The sequence below is a fragment of the Podarcis cretensis genome (genome assembly GCF_951804945.1).
Source record: "Podarcis cretensis genome assembly, chromosome: 8".
Lineage (NCBI taxonomy): Eukaryota > Metazoa > Chordata > Lepidosauria > Squamata > Lacertidae > Podarcis > Podarcis cretensis.
This window is the reverse complement of record NC_137177.1, coordinates 80544747-80565687: the sequence shown is the minus strand read 5'-3', so window position 1 is coordinate 80565687 and position 20941 is coordinate 80544747. Positions and strand designations below refer to the sequence as shown.

The 20941-nt window shown below is 49.8% G+C and overlaps 1 protein-coding gene across 1 annotated transcript in view; it reads left to right on the top strand.

The window, feature by feature from the left end:
* Nucleotides 1-20941, top strand: part of ALDH4A1 (aldehyde dehydrogenase 4 family member A1) — a 28107-nt gene continuing 7166 nt past the window's right edge. Inside the window, exons 1-11 of the mRNA XM_079987032.1 lie at nucleotides 1-158; nucleotides 3434-3527; nucleotides 5511-5603; nucleotides 6564-6611; nucleotides 6953-7108; nucleotides 8741-8890; nucleotides 10028-10102; nucleotides 12133-12320; nucleotides 13789-13862; nucleotides 15114-15310; nucleotides 17322-17366. Coding sequence (XP_079843158.1) covers nucleotides 118-158; nucleotides 3434-3527; nucleotides 5511-5603; nucleotides 6564-6611; nucleotides 6953-7108; nucleotides 8741-8890; nucleotides 10028-10102; nucleotides 12133-12320; nucleotides 13789-13862; nucleotides 15114-15310; nucleotides 17322-17366 — 1161 coding nt within the window. The 5' untranslated portion in view covers nucleotides 1-117. The remainder of the gene's footprint in view (nucleotides 159-3433; nucleotides 3528-5510; nucleotides 5604-6563; nucleotides 6612-6952; nucleotides 7109-8740; nucleotides 8891-10027; nucleotides 10103-12132; nucleotides 12321-13788; nucleotides 13863-15113; nucleotides 15311-17321; nucleotides 17367-20941) is intronic.

The window sequence follows — 20941 nt, the reverse complement described above, 5'->3', positions numbered from 1 at the left end:
TTCCAAATTAAGGAACAGGGAGGGGTTACCCCTTTCCATGCGTGCTTTGCTCCCAGTTTGGGATTCCTTTTTGCAAAGCCTCTAAAGAGAGAGATATATACAGTGTATATACGTAAGATGCTGCTTCCTCTGTTACAGAGAACGCTACCCAGGGTGGGGTGAGTTTGGATTATTGGGGGGGGGGGGAGATTATTTGGGGAGGGGGGCAAATCTTCTCTTTCCTGTCTTGAATCCCGATTTTCCAAGTGTGGGGCAGTCAGGCTGAAACCACCCTATCGCAGACTGTGCTCCTAATAATAATAATAATAATAATAATAATAATAATAATAATAAATAATAAATAAATAAATAAATTTATTATTTATACCCCATACCATCTCGTTGGGTTTCCCCAGCCACTCTGGGCGGCTTCCAACAAAACACTAAAATACAATAACCTATTAAACATTAAAAGCTTCCCTAAACAGGACTGCCTCTAGATGTCTTCTAAAAGTTTGGTAGTTATTTTTCTCTTTGACATCTGGTGGGAGTGCGTTCCACAGGGCGGGTGCCACTACCGAGAAGGCCCTCTGCCTGGTTCCCTGTAACTTGGCTTCTCGCAATGAGGGAACCGCCAGAAGGCCCTCGGCGCTGGACCTCAGTGTCCGGGCAGAACGATGGTGGTGGAGACGCTCCTTCAGGTATACTGGGCCGAGGCCGTTTAGGGCTTTAAAGGTCAGCACCAACACTTTGAATTGTGCTCGGAAATGTACTGGGAGCCAGTGTAGATCTTTCAGGACAGGTGTTATATGGTCTCGGTGGCCGCTCCCAGTCACCAGTCTAGCTGCTGCATTCTGGATTAGTTGTAGTTTCCTGGCTGGCTTTTATATTGGGTATTGCAGAGCCCCTCTTATAGAAGTCTGAAAGTGACCCACCCCATTTTTGGAAGGAAGGTCTTCTTGCCACTATCTGATCACCCTTCAGGCTGGTGGTGGCGAGTCTGGAGCCCTTAGTTCTAGGGGTATCTCTGGAGTAACCTCCTTCCTTGCATGCAAAAGTACCCCTGCAGTAAACAAAGATCAAAACTGGGCAGTCCCTTCTATTTTTTTTGGGGGGGGATAGGGAACCTCCTAGTAGCCTCCCCAGGAATTACTTTTCTCTTCATTCCTCAATGAATAGCCCCCTTCTACTGATTCCTGATGTAAAGACCCCTTCCAGAGTTTGACTGCAAGCCTAACTTCACTTAACCTGTGAGTTAAGCTCCATTCAATTCAGTGGGACATTTATGTATATATAGTTCAGCCATGATCTCTTTTTGTCTCCTGGATCTTACTCTCTTGTGCTGTTGTAAGGATTTGCAATTTCAAACTGTCAGTATTCTATTGGTGGGTGGTAGCAGGGGATGGAGATCTGTATTTATTGAGTTGTTTCTAACATTAGCCCTCCTTTGAGTAAACTAATAAACTTAATGGACATTGGCAAACTTGAGACCATTAATTTCAGTAGGTCTAATCTGGGTAAAACTAACCCATAGTATTTATCTCCCGGGACAGGCACTCGTTTTCCTCTCTTTTTATCTCCAGAAGCCTTTCGCTTTCTGAGACTTTGACCATGCCCGAAAAGAGCAATTTCCCCAAATTTAGACAACCTGGAAAAAAACAGACCTGGGGGAGGGGTTGTTAGGTGTGCTTTCCTCTCTCCCTAGGCAGCCAAAGATTTTGCAAGGAGCTTCAAGGCAAGAACTTTGACAGAGGTCGGGTGGCTGCTCTGATGAAATTTTCTGGCCTGTCGTCAGCAAGTGGAATTTTTTCTTTCTCCCCCCCACCAGCAAAAGAACTTCAGTGGGAGGTTAAAAGATGATTCGAGCTCTTAAAAATTAAACTGCAGGAGGAGAACGTCTGCATTTTTGCCCTTCAGAGTGCTTGCCTTAACTTATTTGGAAAAGAATTATTTATAGGCTTTAAATTAAAATGCTGATCCCAGGCTTTACTGCTAAATTCATTATTATTGATAATTACCCAACCTTCACCCTAAGGCGATCAGGTCCTTGAGATGGTAAAAACAATACGTGATTTTTAAAAAGACTCACTTGTGTTGTTGTTTTTTGAAATTCAGACTGAAATGAAAATGGAATAAAATATTTAAAAAGATGGCAACAGGGCAATAGTTCCCATTCAGCTTTGGTCTTACCAACTCAAATCATTTGTTCATTTAGTTCAGTGCTGTCTACTCTGACTGGCAGCAGCTCTTCAGGGTTTCAGCCAGGGGGAATCCCAGCCCTAGCTAGAGATGCTAGTTATTGAATCTGGGACCTTCTACTACGCCCCTTTCAGATGTAGCTGAACTACAACTCCCACCGCTGCTGGCCGTGCTTGCTGGGTCTGCCGGGAGTTGAAGTTCAGCAACATCCAGCGGGCCTTAATTCTTAAGTCTATCTCTTGCCTCCCGTTGACATAGATTCCTGGTAATTCCAACAGTCCCACAGTCCTGTTATCTCTATCTGCCTTGCACCTTTCCTTTCCTTATCGCAGCTAATGAGGGCTTGGATTTTATCAGCGCTTGCATGAGATAACAGACCGGCAAAGCCACCATCTTAGGAAAGTAAACACACGCAGCCGGTCTGCTTTCCACATGTCTCTCCAACTGCACTTGCCCTAAAGTTCTTAAAGAAAATTCGAGCTGGCTCGCTGGTCCGGTGCGGAGAAGAATGTCAAGCTTTGCACCAAGACGCACAGGTCTGCTGAGCAAACTGTTGAACTTTGGACTGAAGGCCAAAACATTGGGCAGGCTGCGTTGGCAATGGCAGCGTCTCTGTAGCAAGATCTTTTGCTAGCGCTGTTAATAGCTGTCAACCGTCCCTTATTTGGCGGGAAAGTCCCTTATCCCAGCGCTGTGTCCCGCTGCTGTCCCTTATTGATGATGTCCCTTAAATTTCCCGGGTTTCAAAGGAAGCAGCTCCTCTCTCTCCCTCCCAGGGAGGAGGGAGGCTCCAACTGTGTTGCTTGGCTGCGTTGCTCACCCAGTAAGGAGTCTAAGAACGACTGGGGGGTAGAGCTTGCATGCCTTGTGCCGATCAAATCGGCTGCATTGCCTGGAGACTCGCCTTTGCTCAGCGCTTCCCAGCGGAGAGGTGACAGTGGTTTTCCTTGCTGCATCCCCTTTGCCGGGTTGCTGTGCTGTGGGAACCACTGCTTGAGGCTTCATTTGGCTGCTGGCTGGGCTTTCTGCATTTGGCTGCTGATCCTGTATTTACGAGGCTGCTGGTCCCTTATTTTCAAATCTGTAAGTTGACAGCTATGGCACTGTTGTGGATGTCATTCTGTAGCCGTCATCCGCCACGGCCTTTCTGTAAAAGGACCCAGCAGCTTAATAGGGGGGGTAATTCCCAAAGGAACCTGAGAACTAACATTTCTCCCTTTTCTTTCTCCCTTCTCCCACCTGCTCCCCTTACCAGGTTGCGATGGCAGCACCGAGCCACTGCAGAGGTGGCCAACGAACCCATTTTGGCATTCAAGTCCGGCAGCCCTGAACGAGCAGCTCTGCAGAAGGTACTGCATAGAGGAGATATACGCACTTTGGGCATCATTGAACTTGACCGTCACTTGCCTTTACTGCCCCTCACTGCCTCCGTCACAACTCTGCCTTCTTTTAATGCTAGAATGGGGAAACCTTGGCCCTCCAGATGTTGCTGCTACAGCTGATGGGAATTGGGAGTCTAGCAACATCTGGAAGGCCCACAGTTCCCCCATCCCTAAACTAGACCATCACTTGCCTTTACTGACCCCAGCTACCGTATTTTTCCATGTATAACAAGCCCCTGTGTATAAGACTAAAAATTGGGGACTAAAAATTGAGAAAATGGGTGGAGATTGCCCACAGTTGCTGAACTTTTTCGGGGGGAATTGTTAGATAATGAAGCTTAATTGGTTTACGACCCCAATTAGCTGCAGTTTATAGCGGTCCGGCACGCTCCTCAGCCAAGCTGCGCCGATCTGCGTCTCTCCGGTTTCGCCTTGCAGAGTAAAAACACAGCGGAAAAACTGTTGCTTCAGATCCATGCAAACACATCAAGCACTTGTGTGTCCATTTTATCAGTCTTTTATTACAGCAGAATATTTACATCTCAGCATTCCCCTGGGCTGCTAGCAGCCATGGCCACCGTCTCCTTCAGCTGCGGAGACGGAACAGTGAGGAAACGACTCCTCCCTCCTTTCGGGTCACGCGACAGGAATTGAGGGACGTCACACAGAACTCTTTAACCCTGTGAGTTCTGAAACCATTCACAGGAATTCCCTAGAATTTTTGAAAATTGCTCACCCTCAGGACTGCCACAACCAATTGCACACACATCCACAAAGCCACCAATCATCTGCACACTCGCCGAAAGCAAGTGCCAATTGCCCGCCCAATTGCTGCAGCAGCCAATAGCCAGTGGACCTCCACGCATCCACCAATAACATGCAAAAACGCCACTGGCAGTCTCCTACTTGCTGCAGCCAACAATCGCCTGTGCCAACTCTCCACTATCCGTGTATAAGACGAGCCCCAATTTTTTGCATAATTTTAAAATAAAAAACCCTCGTCCTATACACGGAAAAATATGGTACTTCCATCAGCTACCGTTTTCCTTGTGCATTTTTTCCTTGTTCATACCTACTTCCTTGGGTTATGGGGCTTTTCATGCCAAAGCCTTTTTACTGTTATGCCGACTTAGGTACCCTAATTCGAAGCATCCTCAGATTTTGCATCCTATTCAACTTCTAGAGTGTCATGCTGTTTTGGAAGAAGGTAAAGGTACCCCTGACCGTTAGGTCCAGTTGTGGACGACTCTGGGGTTGTGGCGCTCATCCCGCTTTATTGGCCGAGGGAGCCGGCGAACAGCTTCCGAGTCATGTGGCCAGCATGACTAAGCCACTTCTGGCAAACCAGAGCAGCGCATGGAAACGCTGTTTACCTCTCTGCCGGAGCGGTACCTATTTATCTACTTGCACTTTGACGTGCTTTCAAACTGCTAGGTTGGCAGGAGCAGGGACCGAGCAACAGCAGTTCACCCCGTTGCAGGGATTCGAACTGCCGACCTCCCAATCGGCAAGCCCTAGGCTCTGTGGTATAGACCACAGAGCCACCTGCGTCCCTTTGGAAGAAGTTACATAACCCGTAATCTTACATATACATGTATGGGTCTGAGTGACAGACGTCTTTGTTACATATCTTTAGGCACCAGGCAGAAAGATTCTTTTTCCCCCAGGTAATGGCTGCATCAATCATCTATAGCCTTTTAAACTGTGTTCTTGTTTTTGTTTGTTACTATATTATGTATTTTTATGTTGTAAATTACTCTGTGATCCTTGGATAAAGGGCAGTATAGAAATTTAATTAATAATTGTAGTTGTAATAATAATAATAATTTTAATGCAGAGATGGGGAATGAACCCATGGCTTCCAGATATTGCTGAACTACAGTTCCCATCCGGTGTTAGAAACTCAGATATATAAGCTGGGCACCAAATGACTCTTAACTCATACTGTAGGCTCTAAATGATTTGAAAGGCAAGACTGAATCCATCCCTTGTGTCGTTGGAGGAGAGGAGGTGTGGATGGCCGATATGAGGTATCAAGTCTCGGTGAGTTCCATCGGCAAACTTCCGCTTATATCTATATTTTGTTAGTGCCCTGACATAGCCCTGTGATGAATTTTCCCTCCACTTCCCAAAATCACTAAGCTGTCGAGATTTTGTTTTTAGATTTTGTTTGGGAAGGATAACCTCTCTGTCGCTGGAGCCTGTGTAGCGGTTTGAGTGTCAGGCTAGGATCTGGGAGACCCGGGTTCAAATCCCGACTCAGCCGTAAAGCTCTCTGTGGGAACCTTGGGGGCCAGTTGCTGCTTTTGCTTACCTCACTGGGTTGTTGCTGGGATTAAATGAGGGCAAGGAGGAACTGTGTACACTCCTCGGGCTTCCTGGAGAAAAAGGCAGGATATAAATCCAATGAAAGAAAATCTTGTTGGGATTAGTTGGATGGCCCTTGGTATGAGCTTGAAATATTCCTTGAAATATCTTTTGGAATGCCAATGGGCTTTGTTCCTACCTAAGACTACTGCTATCCTATATAAACTTAAAGGTAAAGGGACCCCTGACCATTAGGTCCAGTCGTGACCGACTCTGGGGTTGCTGTGCTCATCTCGCTTTATTGGCCGAGGGAGCCGGCGTACAGCTTCCGGATCATGTGACCAGCATGACTAAGCCGCTTCTGGCGAACCAGAGCAGCGCACGGAAACGCCGTTTACCTTCCCGCCAGAGCGGTACCTATTTATCTACTTGCACTTTGATGTGCTTTCGAACTGCTAGGTTGGCAGGAGCAGGGACTGAGCAACAGGAGCTCACCCCGTCACGGGGATTCAAACCGCCGACCTTCAGATCGGCAAGCCCTAGGCTGTGTGGTTTAACCCACAGCACCACCTGCGTCCCTTGCGCCACCTGGGAGTAAATCTCGTTGAAACCTGGGAGATGGGGCTGGCTTCTGAGTAGACGGGCAGAACGTTACAATAAGGACCTCCAAAAATACCCTTTTCTTTTCTTTTTCAGCCTTTCAACCATTCCCACAAAGTGGCCAAATACTGCTATGCAGATAAGGTGAGCAGTGCCTGTGTCGGAAGCCGTGTCTGGCGGCAGATGTGCTGCTTGGGCATGGATAGTTTCCTGGTGACAGAAATGGGTTTTCCTGCATGCTCTACCTGTTGAGCTACAGTCCCTCTCTTAACTTCCCACGGCGGCCAATCAGATGCCTCTGGTTGGCCCACCAGCAGAGTACAAAACTCCCCACCATCCAGTACTCAGATGAATGCTGCTGTCCTGTGGCAGGGAGTGCCGCCGGTGCTGTGTGCATCGAACGATGGAGGAAGTTATTCTCTCTATTCTCTCCAAACTGCATTTAATTCTTATAAACCTCCCCTGTCGTCTTCTCTGCCAACCAGGACTTGCTGAACAAGGCCATCAACGCCGCAGTAGCCGCCCGAAGGGAATGGGACCTACGGCCTGTCCAGGACCGTGCAGAGATATTTTTCAAAGCGGCCAACCTGCTGAGCGGTCCCAGGAGAGCAGAAATCTTGGCCAAGACCATGGTGGGACAGGTGTGTGGTGTGTCACGGGTCTAAAACCCCAGCAGGCTGTGCAAGGGATTATGGGAGATGTTTCTGTGGTTAGGGCCAGGTGCGCAGCCTAGAAGTCATTTTGGACTCACAACTGTCCATGGAGGCACAGATTAAATCGGTGTCCAGGGCAGCTGTTTACCAGCTCCACCTGGTACACAGGCTGAGACCCTATCTGCCCGCGGACCGTCTCGCCAGAGTGATGCATGCTCTGGTTATCTCCCACTTTGACTACTGCAATGCACTCTATGTGGGGCTACCTTTGAAGGTGACCCGGAAACTACAACTAATCCAGAACGCGGCAACCAGCCTGGTGACTGGGAGCCGAGACCACATAACACCAGTCTTGAAAGACCTACATTGGCTCCCAGTACGTTTCCGAGCACAATTCAAAGTCTTGGTGCTGACCTTGAAAGCCCTAAACGGCCTCGGTCCAGTATACCTGAAGGAGCGTCTCCACCTCCATTGTTCTGCCCGGACACTGAGGTCCAGCTCCGAGGGCCTTCTGGCGATTCCCTCACTGCAAGAAGCCAAGATACAGGGAACCAGGCAGAGGGCCTTCTCAGTAGTGGCACCCGCCCTGTGGAACGCCCTCCCACCAGATGTCAAAGAGAACAACAACTACCAGACTTTTAGAAGACATCTGAAGGCAGCCCTGTTTAGGGAAGCTTTTAATGTTTGATGTATCACAGTATTTTAATATTCTTTTGGAAGCCGCCCAGAGTGGCTGGGGAAGCCCAGCCAGATGGGCGGGGTATAAATAATAAATTATTATTATTATTATTATTATTTATTATTAGGACCCTCCTCTGCCTTCCCACGGGCTGTGTTGAGTTAGAAACAAAAATCTGAAAGAAGAAGCAATATCATTTACAGTGGACACTCGGGTTGCGAACGTGATCCATTTGGGAAGCACGTTTGCAACCCGCAGTGTTCGCAACTTGCGTCTGCGCACGCACGGGTTGTGATTCAGCGCTTCTGCGTATGCTCAAAGCGCAATTTAGCACTTCTGCGCATGCACGGCCACCGAAACCCGGAAGTAACCCGTTCCAGTACTTCCAGGTTTCGCCGGTCTGCAACCCAAAAAAACGCAACCTGAAGTGTCTCTAATGCAAGGTATGACTGTATTTCTTTCTTTTACTAAAATTTTATATACTGCTTGATTGCAGGGGTGGACCCTTGGCAGTCCCTTCCAATTCTACAGTCCTTGGATTGTATGATTGCAAAAGAAAAGAAACCCAATATTTTTGCACCTAGTCTTTGGAACTCCCTGCCCCTTGACATCTTCACCATACACCTTCTGGTGCCTGCTGAAAACGTTTTTGATTAGGCAAAGCCGATCCAGACACGTAGAATGCTTGCGAGGGTTTTGATCCGATTTTTAACGCCTTGTTGATTTTTGTTCTTTTTTTCCAGTGTTTCAAATGTTTGATTTTAACTTTTTTTTTAAAAAAAGTAATAATTTGATTGTTCTGCTCATTTTTGTGAACGCTGGACGCGTATTATGTGGTAGCTCCGTGTTAAGGGGAGGGAAGCAGAGGCCAGTGTGGATAAGGGACTGAACATGAACTTTGAAGAATGGCAACTTTGGAAAGTTTTGTTTGTTTAAACCAGGCAAAGACCGTCATCCAGGCAGAGATTGACGCGGCCGCAGAGCTCATCGACTTCTTCCGTTTCAATGCCAAATACGCCGTGGAGCTGGAGGAACAGCAGCCGCTCAGCGTTCCCCCCAGTACCAACAGCATGATCTATCGGGGGCTGGAGGTGGGGCACAAAGGTTGTTCCCCCCTAGGGTGGGGTATCCTCTATGTGACAGTCAGGATAGAGACCATTGTGACTGGGGGGTGGGGGGTTGGACCAGAACATCCTTGCGGGTTCCTTCCAGCTCTGTAATTCCATGATCATAAAGACAACAATCCATGGAGGCGCAGGTCAGTTCTGTGTCCAGGGCAGCTGTTTACCAGCTCCATCTGGTATGCAGGCTGAGACCCTACCTGTCCGCAGATTGAGTCGCCAGAGTGCTGCATGCTCTGGTTATCTCCTGCTTGGACTACTGCAATGCGCTCTACGTGGGGCTACCTTTGAAGGTGACCCGGAAACTGCAACTAATCCAGAATGCGGCAGCTAGACTGGTAACTGGGAGCGGCCACTGAGACCAAGTGTTGGTGCTGACCTTTAAAACCCTAAATGGCCTCAGCCCATTATACCTGAAGGGGTGTCTCCACCCCCATCGTTCTGCCCGGACGATGAGGTCCAGCGCCGAGGGCCTTCTGGTGGTTCCCTCACTGTGAGAAGCCAAGTTACAGGGAACCAGGCAAAGGGCCTTCTCGGTAGTGGCACCCGCCCTGTGGAACGCCCTCCCACCAGATGTCAAAGAGAAGAACAACTATCAGACTTCTAGAAGACATCTGAAGGCAGCCCTATTTAGGGAAGATTTTAATGTTTAACAGACCACTGTATTTTAATCTTTTGTTGGAAGCTGCCCAGAGTGGCTGGGGAAGCCCAGCCAGATGGGCAGGGTATAAATTATTATTATTATTATTATTATTATTATTATTATTATTATTATAAAGCACTTTGCTAAATGACAGGGAGCCATTCGCCCCCAACTTCTGACCATCAGTCCCGCCCACCCACCTTTTCTGACTTCTGCATGGTTTCAAGCTTGCCTGTGCACAATGAGGGCTAGAAGCTTTGCAGGGCTGTGTTTGTTTGTTTTTTAATTAAAGTGAAGTTTCTCAGGGAGCTGCAGCCCTGTTCATATTTTTAAAAAAATAGATGCTACAGATGCTTTTGCAGGCTCATTCGCTCGCTCGCTCGCGCCTCCCCCCCCCCCCAGAAACTCTTCTGTGGCTGCTTATTCCACGGTCCTAATTCATCCTTTTTTCCCTACTCCTGCAGGGTTTCGTTGCTGCCGTCTCCCCCTTCAACTTCACTGCCATCGGAGGGAACCTGGCAGGAGCTCCCGCTTTGATGGTGAGTAATCGGGGGGGGGGGGCTGGGCGGCTCTTTGGTGTTTCATCCTCCCCCCACCAGCCAGTGGCAGGGGGAGTTTGGGGGAGAAGTGTTTCTCCCCCCCCTCCCCACGTATTTCTACACCCAGCCCTGTGCTTTTTGAACACCAGGGGGGGTCCCTCCTGCTGCCTGCTAAGCATCTCACGGAGAAAGCGTTCCGGTTCTTAAACATCGCCCTCCCTCCCCTCGCCATCCTCTGGACATTTTTTTTTAAAAAGGTCTTTTTTTTAAAACTAGGAAACTTCCTCGAAGTTTGCTAGGCAATCCTGAGACACGGAGGAGAGTGGGTTAGGGACAAAAGCACATACCCAGTCTCTCAAATTCAAGAACGTAAGAATTTAGGAATAATCAGGCCACTGTCCCAACTAGTCCCTCAAGTGCAAGGGCCTTCTCCCCTCCTGTAGTTTTCTGCAAAAATAGAGGTTTGTAGCCATCACTGCCTCCTGTGGCAGGCAGTTCCATAGTTTATGTGCTGCATGAAGAAGTTATTTCATGTTATCTGTCTCAAATCTTCCAACGTTCGGCTGCGTTGGAGGAGTTCTAGTGTTATGAGAGAGGGAGAAAATATTTTCTCTCTCTGCTTTCTCCATGCTACGCCCAAATTTGTAAACTTCCATCATGGCCCCTCTTCCTTGCTTTTTCTCAAAGCCAGAGTTTCCCAAACTTGGGTCTCGTGCTGTTTTTGGACTACAATTCCCATCATCCATGACACTGGTCCTGCTAGACATGGATGATGGGAGTTGTAGTCCAAAAACAGCCGGAGACCCAAGTTTGGGAAACCCTGCTCTAAACTAAAAAGTCCCAAATGATGTTACCTTTCGTCGTAGGGGAGTCTCTCCACCCCCTCGCTCGCTTTGCCCTGTTCTGAACCTTTTGAAACTCTACAGTGTCCTTTTTGAGGTGAGGCTCAACCTGGGAAAGTCTTTTGTAGCTGCAGGTCTTATCCCTGCCATCTCCAGTTAGGCTTGAGATGTCCTCTTTGTGAAGCCCTGGGAGCTGCTGCCAGTCAGTGTAGACAATACTGAGCTATATGTACCAATTGGCCTGATAAGGCAGCTTCCTGTTCAGTGTTCAGCCTGCTGAGTGAGACTGCAGCAAGCCCACCTATTCTTGTCTCTCCTACTGCTTGTCCCCGAGTGACTGGCATTTTGGAGATAGACTGCCCCTATACATGAAGGCTCCATTCCATGCCACAGTGGCTGTTTAAGGACATCCAAAGGCCCAACATCAAGCCAGCCTCCTGCTTCCCACGCCAGCTGATAAGACGCCTCTGGGAAGCCCATAATCAGGGCACGAAGGCAACAGCCCTCTGCCTTTGTTTCTGCAAAGCAGCTGACATTCTCAAGTACACTGCCCCTGAACTTGGAGGTTCCATTTACCGTATTTTTCGCCCTATAGGACGCACTTTTCTCCCTCCAAAAATGAAGGGGAAATGTGTGTGCGTCCTATGGGGCGAATGCAGGCTTTCGCTGAAGCCTGGAGAGCGAGAGGGGTCAGTGCGCACCGACCCCTCTCGCTCTCCAGGCTTCAGGAAGCTCTCCGCAACCCTTGGGAGCCCGGCACGAAGTCGCACCGGTCTCCCAAGAGTTGCGCAGAGCTGCCTGCATCCTGAAGCCTCTGGCGTGCTGAACAGCGCGTCCCGGGCTTTGGGCCTCTGTGCGCAAGCGTGGGAGACCGGTGCGACTTCCCGCCGGGCTCCCTAGGCTTGCGGATAGCAGCCTGTTCTGGGGTCAGGGGAAGCTCGGGCTTCCCCTGCCCCAGCCCCGCGCCTGGGGGGGAAATAATTTTTTTTCTTTATTCCCCCCCCAAAAAAAAAACTAGGTGCGCCCTATGGGCTGGTGCGCCCTATAGGGCGAAAAATACGGTAACTGTCCTAACTAAATACCAGTTGCATTGCAGGCGGGTGAACTAGAATCCCTTCCAGCTCTACAATTCTATGATTCTGTGACAAATCTGATTTGCTTTGTGGCCTTTGCTTTCTCCCCTTCCAGGGGAACGTGGTCCTCTGGAAGCCTAGCGACACAGCCATGCTGTCCAGCTATGCCGTCTACAAGATCCTTTTGGAAGCCGGGCTCCCGCCCAACGTCATCCAGTTCGTCCCGGCCGACGGCCCCATTTTTGGCGATACAGTAACCGCCTCGGAGCACTTTTGTGGGCTCAACTTCACCGGCAGTGTACCGTGAGTTAGGAGGGGTGGGAGACCTCCTGTTTGTAGGCTGCCACCGATTTGAAGTTTTCTTTACAGGTTGTTCAATTTCCTGTTCATAGGCTGCCACTTCCTGGAAGACCTGTTTACAGGATGCCCAGCTTCCTGTTTACAAACTTCCACTTCCTGGAGGTCATGTTTGTGGGCAGCTCAGCTTCCTATTAATAGGCTGCCACTTTCTGGAAGACATTTATAGGCTGCCACTTCCTGGAAGAGTTATTTACCGGGGTGCTCAACTTCCTGCTTACACACTGATACTTCCTGGAAGTTGTATTTGCAAGTTTCTCAACTTCCTGTTTATAGACTGATACTTCCTGCAAGATGAATTTGCAGCATGCTCGACTTCCTGTTTATAGGCACCACTTCCTGGAAGAGTTGTTTACGGGATGCTGAGCTTCCTGCTTACACACTGACACTTCCTGGAAGTTGTATTTGCAAGTTGCTCAACTTCCTGTTTATAGACTGATACTTCCTGGAAGGTGTGTTTACAGGTTGCTCAACTTCCTGTCTATAGGTTGACACTTCCTGTCCGTGGCAGAGTGCAGGAGAGGCAAAGCCAGAAGTACTTCATTTCGTTCTCTCTCTCTCCCCCCCCTCTTTTTTTCTTCTTTTTGATTTCAAGTGTGACCAAACTCTTGCTTTTCAAAACAATAAAAATGCTAATGCTGTCACACCAGGAGTCTCACACTCCAGCGCTAATTTATGAGCTCCCCACCTTTTAAGGAGCAGGGGCGCATCCGAGCGTGGCGCTCGTTCAGAGGTTTAGAGGAGGCTGGCGCTTTTAATAGCCTCGCAGTCTTCTGAGAGCCAGAGATTGCAGGAGAGGGGGGGGTCAGGTCGGGGTGGAAATGGCAACTCCCGCTCGCCCCAGAAAACAGCAAATTGTAATGGGAGGGAGAGAGAGAATCTGCTGATGCAGCCTCTGCCAGAAATTAAGCAGCTGGCTGGTGGCAAACAGAGAATTTGGTGCCCCAAGAATTGTAGAATTGTTAGAGATGGAAGGGACTCCACAGGGACATTTAGTCCAACCCCCTAGAGATTGAACCCAGGATCACATACAATATGTTTAGGGGCAGGCTTGACAGATTAAAACAGAGATTATGTGTGTGTGTAACATCACTGTTCATACGAACACCGGAAGTGTCTGAGTTCTGAAATTCTGCATCATGAGAGCCAGTGTGGTGTAGTGGTTAAGAGCGGTAGATTTGTGATCTGGGGAACCGGGTTCGATTCCCCGCTCCTCCACATGCAGCTGCTGGGTGACCTTGGGCTAGTCACACTTCTCTGAAGCCTCTCAGCCCCACTCACCTCACAGAGTGTTTGTTGTGGGGGAGGAAGGGAAAGGAGAATGTTAGCCGCTTTGAGACTCCTTTGGGTAGTGATAAAGCGGGATATCAAATCCAAACTCCTCTTCTTCTTCTTTTCCTCCCCTCCTTTCCAGAACCTTCAAACGCCTCTGGAAGCAGGTCTCCGAGAACCTGGATCGGTACCGCACCTTCCCACGGCTTGCTGGGGGTAAGCGTCTGATGTGGGTGATGCCGCCCCAATTCTCCACGGAGGCCGGAAAGACTTGAGTTGTTCCTTGCATGAGTTGCTGTTATTTACTCCTTTCCCCCAAGGAACTAAGAACATAACAACAGCCTGCTAGATCAGGGCACCTGGCTCATCTAGCCCAGAATCTTGTCCTCACAGTGGCCACAAACTGATGCCTCAGGCCAAGCAGGATCTGAGCCCCAGAGCCCTCTCCCCATCCTGCCACATTTAGCAACTGGTATTCAGAAGCATAGCTGCCTCCGGCTGTAGACATGGTGGTTGTTAGTCACTCAGTGAATGCATGGAGTGCTCAGGCAGGCTGGAAAGAAACAGATCTGTGCTGTGCGATGTGCAGGGAACCTTTGGAACTCACTGCTGCAGGACCTGAGCAGAACAGCAACTCTCCCCACCCCTCAAGGCTCTTAGAAGAGAGCCCCCTCGTGCTTGAGCTTTGCTTGTGGGCTTCCTGTAATGGGCATCTGTTTGGTCGCTGTGAGAACAAGATGCTGCGCTAGATGGCTTGATCCAGCTGGGGGCTTCTTATATACCTCCGGGAGGCATGTGGATTGAAAGGCTGAAATTCAGGTGATGGTTTGCACGGAGACTCCGAGTTGACTTCTGCCATTTTTTCATTCATTCATTATACAACTGTACAGTGGATGCTCGGGTTGCAAACGTGGGTTGCGATTCGGCGCTTCTGCGCATTCACAAAGCGCGATTTAGCGCTTCTGCGCATGCGTGACCGCCGAAACCCGGAAGTCACCTGTTCCGGTACTTCTGGGTTTCGGCAGCCTGTAACCCCAAAAAACCGCAACCTGAAGCGTCTGTAACCCGAGGTATGACTGTACCTTGGTTTTCGAACAGCTTAGTTCTTGAACGTTTTGGCTCCTGAACGCCGCAAAACCAGAAGTGACTGTTCCGGTTTGTGAACTATTTTTGGAAGCCGAACGTCCAGCGGGGCTTTCGATTGGCTGCAATTCAGTGTTTGAATGGGGTGTGTGTGTGAGAGAGAGAGGGAGGATTTCAGCTCCCAGAAACTGCAGGAGAGTGTCGCCGCTGGACTCGGGTCACGCTCAGGGTACCTGGCTGGCCGCTCTGAGAAGAGGACACTGGGCCAGGGTCCTGATCCAGGGGCAGGGCTCTTCCAACGTTCTCACGAAGCACGGAAGACGACGCCATGCTGCTGCTCAACTCCCGTGCCAAAGTCTCCCTTCTCTCTCTCCCTCTGCGCAGAGTGCGGCGGCAAGAACTTCCACTTTGTCCACGCCTCGGCGGACGTGCCCAGTGTGGTGAGCGGAACCCTGCGCTCGGCGTTTGAGTACGGCGGGCAGAAGTGCTCGGCCTGCTCCCGCCTCTACGCCCCCGACTCTCTGTGGCCCCGCATCAAAGCCGCGCTCCTGGAAGAGCACCGGAAGATCAAAGTGGGCGATGTGAGTGGGAAGACTCCTCTCCCGCTGAAGGGGCTTTGCGGCTCAGCGGGTGGCTGATGGGATTAGAGGCTGCACTTGGCTGGCTGCTAATTCCCATTGAAGGCACCTCTTTATCCCCTGCTTTCCCCCTCCCCGCTTTCGGGACCATCCCTGCCCCCTCCCCGCAATGCTTGACACCCCCTTTCCCTACAGAACTCTCTCCTTCGTCCTTAGTACAGTGGTACCTCGGGTTACATACGCTTCGGGTTACATACGCTTCAGGTTACAGACTCCGCTAACCCAGAAATAGTACCTCGGGTTAAGTACTTTGCTTCAGGATGAGAACAGAAATTGTGCTCTGGTGGCGCAGCAGTAGCAGGAGGCCCCATTAGCTAAAGTGGTGCTTCAGGTTAAGAACAGTTTCAGGTTAAGAACGGACCTCTGGAATGAATTAAGTACTTAACCCGAGGTGCCATTATACTCCCCCCTCCTCTCTCTCTCTGTGGCAATTAGAAATAAATTTGTTGCCTACACAGGCAAGGGTTGGTTGCACGGAACAGACTAATTAATAAACGAACAAACAAACCACTGCCTTTTGCCACCCCCCCTTTTTTTCTTCAGAAAGCTATTGATGGCTACTAGCCATGGTGGCTTGACGCGGGTGGCGCCGTGGGTTAAACCACAGCGCCTAGGGCTTGCCGATCAGAAGGTCGGTGGTTTGAATCCCCATGATGGGGTGAGCTCCTGTTTCTCAGTCCCTGCTCCTGCCAACCTAGCAGTTCAAAAGCACGTCAAAGTGCAAGTAGATAAATAGGTACCACTCTGGTGGGAAGGTAAACCGCGTTTCTGTGCACTGCTCTGGTTCGCCAGAAGCGGCTTAGTCATGCTGGTCACATGACCCGGAAGCTGTACGCCGGCTCCCTTGGCCAATAAAGCGAGATGAGCGCCGCAACCCCAGAGTCGGCCACGACTGGACCTAATGGTCAGGGGTCCCTTTACCTTACTAGCCATGGTGGCAGTTCTCTGGCTCCACAGTCAGAGGCTGAGATGCTTCCGAGTCCCAGTTTCTGGAAAACACAGGAGGAGAGAGAGGGCCCTTGCTCCTATATCCCACTTGCAGGTTCCCCCTTTGGGGTAGCTGGGCTACTGGGCACTGCAGTGTTGGGCTACTTGGGCCGTTGGCCTGGGTCAAGGCCGCAGGGCGGATTGCAACGTCAGAGCACAATATTGCAAGCGGTCGCAGTCACAAAAACAGGAGGGGTTCCCAAAACATGCGCTGGCTCCCCTTCCAGCCATAGATGGCGAGGGTTGAACCTAGATCCCTTCGCCATCCAAATCTCGTGCTCTGTGATTCGTTTCTTCATTGAGCACATTCACAGAGTGCCTTAACAATCCGTCCTTTTTCCCGGGGAGATCTGGGAATTGTAGCTCTGTGTGGGGAAGAATAACTCTCACCACCCGTAACAGACTACAGCTCCCTGAATTCTTTGGGGAAAGCATTGATGATAGTAGCTTCTGTACCTAAAGACACTGAACTTCATTTGGCAATTAATTACATTAGTTTCGGCCATTGCAGATAGCGAGATTAATGGTTTTTAGTGGGACTCGGAACTGTAGCGCGACTGGACCTAATGGTCAGGGGTCCCTTTACCTTTACCTTTATCATGTCACTTTAAACATTCATGGCTTCCCCTGAAGGATTCTGGGAACTGTAGTTTGTTAAGGCTGCTGAGATTTGTGACGCAGTTCCCCCATTCCCCTCCCAGAGCTACAATTTCCAAAGCAGTTTAGCAATCATTCCCTCTTCCCAGGGAATAACTCGGGAGGGGAAGAGGGATCTCAGACAACCTTCAGCACCTTTAATAAACTACAGTTCCCAGAATCCTTCAGAGGAAGCCAAAGTGGTGTTAAAATGGTATCACAGTACTTTCAATGTAAGACATGAATGCAGCCCTCGCTTTGGTGGGAGATGGGCAGAACGGAAACCAAGTGGCATCTTACATTTTTCTTCCTCGTTTCCTTTTCTCCCCAGCCAACAGATTTTGAGACGTTCTTCTCTGCTGTCATCGACCACAAGGTAACGTGCTTCATTTGTATCTCTTTTCCGGTCGCTCCAGTAATTCTGTACAGTGAAATCAGGATTTCTCTATGGAAATTCCGTCCCTGTGCACCTCTGACTGCCCCCTACGCTGGTTTTGTTCATTTATCCTTGCAGGCTTTTGGGATGCTGTAGGGTTGATCTCACTGGCCCAGTAGACTCTGCCCTAAGCTAGTGATTCCCTGCCTGGCTTTTGTATTGCAACCAGACCAGGGGTTGGCCCTGCCTGTCCTTTGCTCTAGCGCCACCTGCTGTTTGGCTCCCTGCCTTCTGCCCTACTGGGCCCAGTGGCCGCCAACCGCCATCACTAATGGAGAATTGTATGGCCAAGCTGGGATTCTTGGTTTTTTTGAGGATCATAACGGATTCTAGATTATGGTTTCTGTAAAATCCATTTTGTGTGTTAGCTGCTGGTAGCCGCCACCCCAGGGCTTTTTTTGAGAAAGATTTGGATGAAACAAATTTAGTAGCAGCAGCAGCAACAACAACAACAACAACACATGTGCACACTCCTTATTCTTTGGCCAGTAGTTGCCAAGTCTTTTGCAGACCGAGGGTCACATTCACTTCTAGGCAGGCTTTCAGGGGCCACGTGTCATGGTAGATGGGGGCAGAGGCAAAAGTGGGACGGGCAACAAAGGTAAATTTTGCCTTTGCGCAGTAGGGTACTTTCAGGGCCGGATTTAGGTTTGGTGAGGCCCTAAGCTACTGAAGCTAATGGGGCCTTTTATATGTCCCGCTGTCAACAACAAATTATTACTGGTTTTTGTGTTGAATATATGCTATATGGTAATTGATGGACCTACACTACTGTTGCTGTATATAGGTTTTATATTACTTGATTTTTTATCTTATATTTTGGAAATGTACATCCAGTTTTTCCCCCCTTTAATTTTTTTGGGGGCCCCCCAAGAGAGTGGGGCCCTAAGCTATAGCTTGTTTAGCTTATACGTAAATCCGGCACTGGGTACTTTAATAAAACAGTCGCATGTCCTTCTCTATGCCCCCATCCAAGGAAGGAAGAGGCATTTTCAGAGTTCAAGGGAAGCATTTCCCAGCCAGGGAAGTGGGGTGCAAAGCAGGGGCAGTGAGGGGTGTGGCCTCAGAGGAGGGGGTGTGGCCTGGCGAGAGTCCTAGGGGCTGGACAAAGAGGCTTCGAGGACCTCAAATCAGCCCCTGAGACCCCCATTTATTCACTAATTAACTTGGCTAGTTGCTTTATCTTGCCCAAGGCAACCCAGAGCAACTTACAACTACACCCCTGCAACATAGATGCATTAAAATCAAGGTGGGGATGGGGAAATGCATCTCACCCACTTCTCAGAAGCCACAGATAGAGGTGGAAGGCCTGGTTGAAGAGGAATGTTTTTGCCTGGTGCCTAAAGGTGTATAATGAAGGTGCCAGGTGAGCCTCCCTGGGGTGAGCATTCCACAGACGGGGAGCCAGTGCGGAAAAGGCCCCGTTCTTGTCTTGCCACCCTCCGGACTTCTCACAGAAGAGGCACATGAAGAAGGGACCAGGGTCCAGATCGCTTTTATGGGGAGAGTCTGTCCTTGTGGTATTGCGGTCCTGAGCCGTTTAAGGCTTTATACATTGAAAGCAGCACTTCGAATTGGGCCCAGAAACAAATTGGCAAGCAGCACAGTCAGGCCAGGATCATGCCATCTTGCTCCAGTGAGCAACCTGGCCACCAAATTCTGGACCAGCTTGAAGCCTCCGAACTATCCTCAGACGCAATTGCAGTAATCTAACCTAGAGGTCTTTGTCCATGGAGTTTTCTTGGCAGGGATACTGGAGTGGCTTGCCAGTTCCTGCTCCAGGTGGATCATGTTTGGTCAAAACTCTCCACTATGACCTGTCCATCTTGGGTGGCCCTGCACGGCATAGCTCATAGCTTCTCTGAGTTATTCAAGCTCCTTCGCCACGGCAAGGCAGTGATCCATGAAGGGGCAATGATGAAATTAAAAGATGCCTGCTTCTTGGGAGAAAAGCAATGACAAACCTAGACAGCATCTTAAAAAGCAGAGACATCACCTTGCCGACAAAGGTCCATATAGTTAAAGCTATGGTTTCCCCAGTAGTGATGCATGGAAGAGAGAGCTGGACCACAAAGAAGGCTGATCGCCGAAGAATTGATGCTTTTGAATTATGGTGCTAGAGGAGACTCTTGAGAGTCCCATGGACTGCAAGAAGATCAAACCTATCCATTCTGAAGGAAATCAGCCCCGGCTGCTCACTGGAAGGACAGATCGTGAAGCTGAGGCTCCAATACTTTGGCCACCTCATGAGAAGAGAAAACTCCCTGGAAAAGACCCTGATGTTGGGAAAGATGGAGGGCACAAGGAGAAGGGGACGATGGTTGGACAGTGTTCTCGAAGCTACCAGCATGAGTTTGACCAAGCTGCAAGAGGCAGTGGAAGACAGGAGTGCCTGGCGTGCTCTGGTCCATGGGGTCACGAAGAGTCGGACACGACTAAACGACTAAACAACAACAGCAACCTAGAGATTACCAGAGCATAGACTACAGAAGTTAGTCTATCCCTGTCCAGACAGGGGTTCAAAAGACGTTCATGGCTATGGCAGATTTTTGCCCTTCTGCAGTGCAGGTTGCTGCTTAGTCCTGGAAAACTTGGTGGAAAACGTCTCTCAGGATAATCCTCAATGAAACTCCGGAGTGCATCACTTGCACTGCAGGCAGTGTGATGTAGTGGTTATGGCGTTGGGCTAGAACCCCAGAGACCAGGGTTCGAATTCACCCCCACCCCACTTTGCCATGAAACTCGTTTGGTGGCCTCGGGGCAGCCTAAACTACCTCACAGGTTTGTTGTGGGGATTAGAGGAGGAGAACGATGTCAGTTGCCTTGAGCTCCTCGGGAGAAAAAGGTGGGATAGAAAGGAACAAAAAAAGGCCCAAATTAGCAAACCCGTTTCCTCCTTCCACCTAGGGATATAGATCTGGCCTCCCCATCCTTCTTGGACCCACAGCCAGCGATCCCACAGCCACCTGCCCTTCCCTGTCCCACTTTCCATGGCTCCCTGTCCCACCCTCCTCCCCAGTCTCTGGGTCCTGCATGGTGTTACCCCCACCTCAGTTCCTTCCTCGCCCCCCTCTCGCTCTGCTATCTCCACCTCCCAGGAGCTGAGCTTCCTCCATTCCTGCCTTTTCTGCTGAGCGAATCCCTGCCGAGATTACGGCTGAGCCGGCAAATGCTTTCTTTAAAGACGTATTTTCACAGCTTAGCAGCAGGCATCTGTCAATAATGATAACCCCACCGCTGCCATCGCCTCCTCCTCCTCCTCCTCTTCGCTCCCCGCCCTCACGTTCCCCTGCTTCGCTCAGTCTAGGCACATTTCCCCCTTCCCGTAGCCGAAGACTTTCCCTTTGAAGTCCTTTGCTTCTCCTGTTGAATCGGGCTAATCTCTCGTCACACCCAAAGGGGTTGGGAATAGGCGTCACTGACCACAGGGATCTATCTTTGGGGCAAGTTTCTTGTTTCCCAGAATCCTCCTCTTCTTTCCTTTGCTTGGCCCTCTTAAGAAGGTCAGGGGTGGC